Source organism: Rutidosis leptorrhynchoides, chromosome 5 (assembly GCF_046630445.1).
Source record: "Rutidosis leptorrhynchoides isolate AG116_Rl617_1_P2 chromosome 5, CSIRO_AGI_Rlap_v1, whole genome shotgun sequence".
NCBI lineage: Eukaryota > Viridiplantae > Streptophyta > Magnoliopsida > Asterales > Asteraceae > Rutidosis > Rutidosis leptorrhynchoides.
Genome location: NC_092337.1, coordinates 322,393,371 through 322,401,809, shown reverse-complemented (window position 1 = coordinate 322,401,809; position 8,439 = coordinate 322,393,371). Strand labels below are relative to the sequence as shown.

At 41.3% G+C, this 8,439-nt stretch overlaps 2 protein-coding genes across 2 annotated transcripts; both read left to right on the top strand.

The window, feature by feature from the left end:
* Positions 1 to 1,076: 1,076 nt before the first annotated feature.
* On the top strand, positions 1,077 to 1,693 carry LOC139849528 (uncharacterized). Its single transcript, XM_071839176.1, has 3 exons — positions 1,077 to 1,235; positions 1,301 to 1,329; positions 1,372 to 1,693. Exons 1-3 carry the CDS (start codon positions 1,077 to 1,079, stop codon positions 1,691 to 1,693), a joined length of 510 nt encoding a protein of 169 aa, XP_071695277.1.
* Positions 1,694 to 1,696: 3 nt separating this feature from the next.
* On the top strand, positions 1,697 to 2,814 carry LOC139849527 (uncharacterized). Its single transcript, XM_071839175.1, has 3 exons — positions 1,697 to 1,930; positions 2,033 to 2,332; positions 2,689 to 2,814. Exons 1-3 carry the CDS (start codon positions 1,697 to 1,699, stop codon positions 2,812 to 2,814), a joined length of 660 nt encoding a protein of 219 aa, XP_071695276.1.
* The last annotated feature ends 5,625 nt before the right edge of the window (positions 2,815 to 8,439 follow it).

Below are 8,439 nucleotides of genomic sequence, written 5' to 3'. Positions count from 1 at the left end.
GAGCATCGTTTAAATGTCAACCCAAGTCTGACTCCGGTACACCGAAAGAAACGAGGTATGGCACCGGAACGCAGCGCTTTCCTAAAGAACGAGGTGAAAAAGTTGGTGCAAGCTGACATAGTGCGGGAAGTTAAATACCAGACGTGGGTTGCTAATCCGGTGTTTGTAAAAAAGGCGAACGGATCATGGCGGATGTGTGTAGACTTCAAAGACATCAATAAAGCTTGTCTCAAGGACAATTATCCGTTGTCTGAAATCGACTGGAAGGTGGAATCATTGGCTGGCTTCCGTTTCAAAAGCTTCTTGACGCGTACAAGGGTTATCACCAAATCCAGATGGCGGAACGTGACGAAGACAAAACCACGTTCCACACAGATCAGGGTATCTTTTGTTACAAAAAGATGCCTTTTGGATTAAAGAATGCAGGTGCAACCTACCAGCGATCGATCGATGCCGCGTTCAAAGAATAGATCAGTCGAAATGTGGAAGCATACGTTGACGACATCGTTATCAAAATCCATACCGAAATAGATCTTCTAATAGACATACAAGAAACGTTTGATTCATTACGAAAGATAACATGAAGTTAAATCCAGAGAAGTGTAGTTTTGGATTCAAGGAAGGGAAATTCTTGGGACACGTTGTCACGACGCGCGTCATCAGGGCAAATCCTAAGAAAATTCAAGCTATTGATGAAATGGAAGCGCCAAGAATGAAAAAGGAGGTACAAAGCTTAAACGGCAAGCTGGCGGCACTGTCTAGGTTCCTATCAAAGGTAGCCGAAAGATCGTTACCCTTCTTCAAAGTGTTGAAGGAAAGCGTTGGACGGAATTTCGATTAGACTCCCGAAGCGGATCACGCCTTTCAGGAGATGAAGGCCTTAATCAGGACGTTACTGACACTGACCACCCCGGTACGTGGTAAAGTAGCCATCTCATGGTATTTTTACAGATCTTTTTTGTATGAATCTCTTGACGTTAACGTGTTGAGCTTTCAGGAGAAACTTTGACAATTTATTTGGCGGCAGGGCTGAAGCTATCAGCTCAGTCCTCATCTCGGAATGAGGCGGTACACAGATGCCAGCTTATTTTGTTAGCAAAGTGCTGCAACATGGCGAAGTTAACTATAAATTGATTGGGAAGCTTACTTTTGCATTAGTCTACATCGCGAGACGGCTGAGACGGTACTTCCAGGCACACGCGATGCTAGTGCTAACTGATTCACCCATTAAGCAGGTACGGCATGACGATTAGGACCAGAGCATTGTGGAGGAAATTTTTCTAACAGATTTTTCATGCAGGTGTTAAGCAAAGCGGAGGTTTCTGGCAGGTTAGCCAAGTAGGCAATTGAACTGGGCAAACATGAAATCAGTTACGCCCCCCGTACCACCGTGAAAGGCCAGATCATGGAAGATTTTATGGTTGAATTTATATGCACCGCGCCACCAGAGCCGGTCGTCGAAGAAGTACCAAATACCGTCGCGTGGGAACTATTTACTGACGGAGCGTCAAGTTCTGACGGTACAGGTGCAGGACTAATTTTGATTAGTCCGGAAGGTGAGGAACATACTTACGCGTTGCGTTTCGAGTTCCCCGCCTCCAATAATGAAGCTGAGTATGAGGCGTTGCTGTCTGGTTTACGAATGGCTGAGAAGATGGGAATTAAAGGCCTAAAGGTATCGGTCGATTCTTAGCTCATGGCGAATCAGATGAACGGGACGTTTGAAGCTAGAGATCTGGCAATGCAAAAATATTTAAGCTTGGCGGAAGAAATGGCCAACAAATTCAAGTTTTTCTCAATCACGCAAGTGTCGCGGTCCATGAACAAAAAAGACGACACACTCAGTAAACTAGCAACAAGCGTGTTTAGTCACTTCGCAAAGGACGTTTGGGTGGAGGTCCTAAGTCAAAAATCCACTGACGTGGTACAGGTATCGACGCGCTTCGATAATAAAAATGCTATACGCATAATCAATTCAAAACACAACGTACACTTTCATATCTTGATTATCTTGCAATGTAACATATTATAGGAAGTGGCCCCCGTGGAGGAGATAGAGACATGGATGAGTCCCATCATTTCGTATCTTAAGAACGGGACGTTGCCGTCGAACGGGGCAGCGGCACGAAAGATTCGTATGAAAGCACCTTTGTACATGTTAAGGGAGGGAGTTCTGTTCAAGAAATCCATTACGGCACCGCTTTTAAGATGTATCGGTCCGAATGAAGTAGAAACAATCATAAGGGAGGTGTATGAAAGGACTTGTGGCATGCATGTAGAGTTTAGGACCGTTGTGGGAAAGATAATGCGGTTAGGGTATTTTTGGCCTACCGTGATACGAAAAAAATTATCAAAGCTTGTGTTTCATGCCAATGTCACGCTCCGAAAATTCACATGCCGGCGCATGAGCTCATCCCCGTCACGTCTGCTTGGACTTTCTACAAATAGGCAATTAATTTGGTAGGACCCTTCCCGGGCAGAAAGCACTTGGTTGTTGCGATTGACTTCTTCACCAAGTGGGTTGAAGCCAAACCTTTGAAAAGCATAACGGGTAAATAGATTGTGAACTTTGTTTGGGAGGAAATTGTGTGTTGTTTCGGAATACCACATGAAATCTTAAGTGACAACGGCAAATAGTTCACTCACGACGCATTTCGATTATGGTGTGACGGGTTGAATATTAAACAGACCTTTAGTTCTGTCGCTCACCCTCAGGTAAATGGTCAAGTTGAAGTTACCAACAGGGACATTGTTGCCGGGATACGGGCAAGGTTGGATACGGATAGGAAGGGTTGGGCGGATGAGCTTCCGTAAATCTTATTGGTGTTCTGAACTACACCCAAAGGAAGCAACAGAGAAATGCCGTTCAACCTTGTTTACGGCTCCGAAGCGGTAATACCGGCTGAAATTGTGGTCCCTGCGCAATGCGTAATGGAGTTCAATGATGAGTCCAACGTAATTAGCTTGAAGGAAAATTTGGACTTGTTGGAGGAAAGGCGTGACATCGCCGCCATCAGGAGGCGTCTAACAAACAGCAAATTGTCAAGTACTACAACCAACATGTAAAGGAACGTACTTTCCGTCTCGGTGATTTTGTGTGGCGTAACAACAATGCTAGCTAGGTCGAAGATACTGGCAAATTGGGACCCAACTGGGAAGGCCCGTATGTGATTGCAGAAGCTCTGGGAAACGGAGCGTATAATCTGAAGAAGCATGATGGCAAGTTTGTGTCGCGTACTTGGCACGCAACCAATTTAAAGAAGTTCTACGTTTAAGTATTTTGAGCTTTTTCATTGTTAAAAAACTTTTTTTCATTTTACCTAAGTTTGTGATTGATCACCACAAATGTAAGCACGTCGCGCATTAAACTTTGTTTCAGTTATTTCAATTCAATGCATTGCTCATTTTTCATTTTTAATGTATTGTGTAACTATTATGGCTGCGTTTCGGCATTATAAATGTAAGTCCATTCACATATTACTTATGCCATGAACAAAGACATCATCTAATCTTTGGACGGCATTAGCGATGCCTGGCGTATTGAAGGTACGCCTAGGCCTCGGAAAGGGACGCCTCCGGATTTCGTATCCGTCGCATTAATCTCAGCATTAAGTAGATGAATGCACTGTCGACAATCATCAAGTGTCACTTTGAAAAACGTTACGCAACCGTGACGACGGAGCATGCATACACATGTTTTGAATACCTTGGATCAAGTTCTGAACACTCAACAAGGTAAACAAAATACAAGTATCATAAAGAAACAATATTTCATTAATATTGCTAGTCTATTACATATGAAATAAAATTACAATATTACAAAAATCCCTACAACTACGGGATCATCCTCTTCACTTTTTTCAAATCAAGGTCCGGCGTCGACCCAATCTGCTCAATAAACGGCTCCTTAATCACCACGCAGGCATTAACCGTCGCGTCATGGAGGTCATAAGCGTCCTCATCCGCCATCTCTTGGATCGCCTCCGGAATTGGTTAAGCTATTTCCACATGTTCCATTAATATAGTGTACGCGTCGAAACGCTCTACCTTTTTTGTAGCGTCTACCAAATTCTGGAACGGTTCCTTCACCTCTAGCGTCTTGAGAGCCTTAGAAAAAATGGCAGGGATGAGGGAACAAAGCTCTTGAAAATCATTCGCTGCCTTCTTATTGGCAGCGGACAGCTCTTAGTTCTGGGCGACTAGGAGATCCTTACTAGCTTTCTCCTCTGCCATCTCTTTATGCGCCGCCTCCAGATCCTTCAGCGCAGTCTGCTCCTTTTCAGTACGCAGGGCTATTTCTTTGATAGCCCTTTGTGCCTCCCTTAGGGCCTACTGCTTTTGCCCCTCTGCCTCGACAACGATCTGCTTGATCCTATCCAGCTCCTCCCTGACCTTGACAATCTCGACAGTCAGCTCTTTGCCACTGGTTTTGGCGCAACGGGCGCATTGATCCAGTTCAATGGTTTACTGGATCTCATCACGGGTCAGTGCCAAACCCTCATAGATATGCTGTACTCTGGCACGGCAAGCAGCGCTCTCGGAAATTCACCTGACTGCATCATAGAGCATCAGAGGGCAGATCCGTTGCAGGTACTCATATTGCGACAGCGCGTCGCTGTGGGAAATGTTCCACATAGTCTCCAAGTGGCTGAAGGTAGGCTGCTTCCCAAAGCCAGGAGAGTAAGGCTCCTCCAAGGAAGTGGAGTGTTGATCGGACGCACCGTCGGAGCCTAAGATCGTCAGTTTATCTTTCTCCGACGCCTTTCCTTGGGCATCGGAGGAATCTTGAAGATAGACGGTGGGGACTCCCATGTGTAACCCTGGAGAAATAACAAACTTGATTAGTTTCTCCCATTGAGATTCTGGTGATGTAGCAGGGTTATTATCAGGGTTTTCAAAATACCCACCTTTGCTGGGAATCTCCTCAAAAAATTTTAAGTTGCCCTCTGCAACTTCGCAGGCCATTTTCTTCTTTTTGTGACCGCCAGCCGTGACGGTCACTTTGGGGGGAGAGCGGTGTCATTTCTGTTGTTGTTGCTGCTCCGGTTGAAGTGGGGGAGCTGCAACGGAAATAGGATCGGTATTGGTCGCGGGAGTTGAGCCGGTAGTATGTTGATCACTGGCAGTGTTGTTGGAAGAGCCAGCTGCAACGCCTCCATCCTTCAAAGGATGGCCTTCTGGAAGATTGGCCTTGGGAAATCTCTTTAATGATATACCTTCAAGATTGAGGCGGCGGAGAACTCTGTTAAACTCCATCTCTGCAAAAGATTATATGGAGTTAGAAAAATTGTATAAATAGAACACTTACAAATTTAAAGACGTTATGGCACGAAGAGCATACCTCTTCCGTCACATAGGATCAATGGCACCATGTCCTTCCATGGCCAATAATGCTGAACGTTGTAAAGTTTCAGCATCACCTCACCATAAGGATGCATCTTGAGCGTGGCATCCTTACATAAATTGAACAACTCCTGCTCCCCCTGGTTGAGGTCTGGAGTCTTAGAGACATCAGATTGACACACAGAATGCTATTGCGCAAGGTGTGCACGCCCTTCGCCCAGCAAATCGGTATGAGCGAAGAAAAACATGCCCCTCCAGTCGTGGAGGGACGGAGACTTCTTGGTGGTGAAGTTACACTTTTTTTCGAAAGTGTACCACCCTTTTCCCGACGCAGTAAGTTTAAACTTTGCTCGGAACACGTTCAAAAATAGTAACACGCTGCCACGCGTGTGGATGTAATTGTGAAATGCCAATATGGTAGTGCTCTAATACAGACACTATAAACGGGCTTAATGAGAAGCGTAAGTTGCTAACACAACTGCCTTCCAATATAGTGTAAAATAATGTTGCGGCGGCTCATCGGCACGCTGCCTGGAAATCGCAACCATCGTTGGTACGTCTCGCAGTACCGGATATTCGTCTATGAATTTCTCCATCTGCTCTGACGTAACGGTTGTATTTTCGGTAGCTACGTTCGCCTTAGACATTTTTACAGTTATTTACCTTCGAAAATAAGTGGCACGCGTATCAAGAAAGTAAAGAATAAATTATTTAAATACTTAGGAGGCGGAGAGAAAGTTGTAAAAATGAAGAGGTAAAAACGTTGTATTTATAGAGCAAACTTACCGTGGGCCCGAATTGTGGGTTTTGATCCTGATCGAACACGTGTCCTGGGAAGGCTGATCCACATCCGTTGGATTCACGGCATTTCATTGTTACAGCTGTAAAAATGATGATTGCTGACATCATCCCCTAGTAGGATCTATGGGGGAACATGATTTGACGATTTCGGCGTGTCAGTAATGATGGTCATTTATAATATTTTACTCTTCTTAGTTTGGTTACAATCAAAAGTAATTTGATTCCAACCAAACTGGGGGAACTTAATGACGTACTTCCCGCCATGGCGTCACGCGAGACGCATGGCGTAACTCCTAACTGTACACTTGGATTCTTTAACTCCTTGGCTAACTGTACTATCAAGTCAACCTTGCCTTCAAACCACGGTTATCATTACGCTACGCCACCCGTAGCGTACCATTAATGAGACTTGACTTGGTTTACTTAGTTGTTCGCCCGTCCGATAAATTAGGAGAACATGGAGTAGGTAGTGGTCATGATTAGAGGATTCCAGGAGTAGTAATCGTGGGTTAGTGGGCTGATGGTAGTTATCCTTGGTAACTGTCAATCTTATGCCTATAAATACTAACCATAATCAAACATTTAACAAGGGATCAACACACACTTACCATTGCTGATCACTCTTTTAAGTTCACCTTGGAGGCTCAGCAAAAGTCAACCACCACAACATCCTCATATTCATCACGTCTACCGGAGGAACCCCTTCCGAAGGTTAGTTGTAGTGACCCGAACTTTTCCATGTTTATATATATTAAATGAAATTGATATTTACATGATTAAGTGTTTCCAACATGTTAATCAATCAAACTTGTTAAGACTTAATTAATTGAAATAGGTTTTATATAGACAATTGACCACCCAAGTTTACTGGCGATTCACGAACGTTAAAACTTGTAAAAACTATATGATGACATATATATGGTTATATATATATATATATATATATATATATATATATATATATATATATATATATATATATATATATATATATATATATATATATATATATATATATATATATATATATTTAACATGATATTATGATAATTAAGTATCTCATTAGGTATTTTAACAATGAGTTATATACATAAAAATGAGACTATTGAATTAAGAAACTCGAAAACGATATATATAACGATTATCGTTATAACAACGTCTTACTAATTACATATGAATCATTTTAAGATATTGATACACTATATATAAACATGATAAATGATAAGTAAACATGTCACTAAGTGTATTAACAATGAACTACATATGTAAAAATAAGACTACTAACTTAATGATTTCGAAACGGGACATATATGTAACGATTATCGTTGTAACGACATTTAAATATATATATATCATATTAAGATATATTAATATATCATAATATCATGATAATGTAATAATTTAACATCTCGTTAGACATAATAAACAATGAGTTAACAACATTTAACAAGATCGTTAACTTAAAGGTTTCAAAACAACATTTACATGTAACAACTAACGATGACTTAACGACTCCGTTAAAATGTATATACATGTAGTATATTTAAATGTATTTAAACACTTTTTAAAGACTTCAAGACACTTATCAAAGTACATCTACTTAGCGAAAATGCTTACAATTACATCCTCATTCATTTTCATCAACAATTCTACTCGTATGTACTCGTATTTGTACTCGTACAATACATAGCTTCTAAATGTATTTACTATTGGTATATACACTCCAATGATCAGCTCTTAGCAGCCCTTGTGAGTCACCTAACCATGTGGGAACCATCATTTAACATCTAGCATGAAATATCTCACAAAATTACAAACTAATGGAGCCTATATGGAAACACCAAATTCACGTGAACTAGCATACTCACAAACACATTCACTTTGCTATTTTCTTGAATCAAATTACTCTCTCTCAAGTGTTCTTGCTTTGTTCTAAGTGTTCTTCATCATCTTTAACAAAATCTAGCTCAATCTAGTTCATAAATCCATACATAAACCAAGATACAAAACAATTACTCAAGAACACACCAACAACACTTCCAAGTTTGCTAGCTTACTTCCAATCTTGCAAATCCACTTTGAGTGATCATCCAACCTCAAGAAATCTTTCTTAATTACAGTAAGATATCTCTCTAATACAAGGTAGTACTCATATTCAAACTTTGATTCAATTTCTATAACTATAACAATCTTATTTCGAGTAGAAATCTTACTTAAACTTGTTTTCGTGTCATGATTTTGCTTCAAGAACTTTCAAGCCATCCAAGGATCCTTTGAAGCTAGATCTATTTTTTT

Excerpts from the sequence above, each read along its gene's own strand:
- LOC139849527 (XM_071839175.1), top strand. The coding sequence starts at position 1,697 with ATGGCGAATCAGATGAACGGGACGTTTGAAGCTAGAGATCTGGCAATG. Across the intron at positions 1,931-2,032 it reads AATCCACTGACGTGGTACAG|GAAGTGGCCCCCGTGGAGGA; the intron begins GTATCGACGCGC and ends AACATATTATAG. Across the intron at positions 2,333-2,688 it reads TAGGGTATTTTTGGCCTACC|ACCTTTAGTTCTGTCGCTCA; the intron begins GTGATACGAAAA and ends AATATTAAACAG.
- LOC139849528 (XM_071839176.1), top strand. The coding sequence starts at position 1,077 with ATGCCAGCTTATTTTGTTAGCAAAGTGCTGCAACATGGCGAAGTTAAC. Across the intron at positions 1,236-1,300 it reads CTGATTCACCCATTAAGCAG|GTGTTAAGCAAAGCGGAGGT; the intron begins GTACGGCATGAC and ends TTTTTCATGCAG. Across the intron at positions 1,330-1,371 it reads AAAGCGGAGGTTTCTGGCAG|TTACGCCCCCCGTACCACCG; the intron begins GTTAGCCAAGTA and ends ACATGAAATCAG.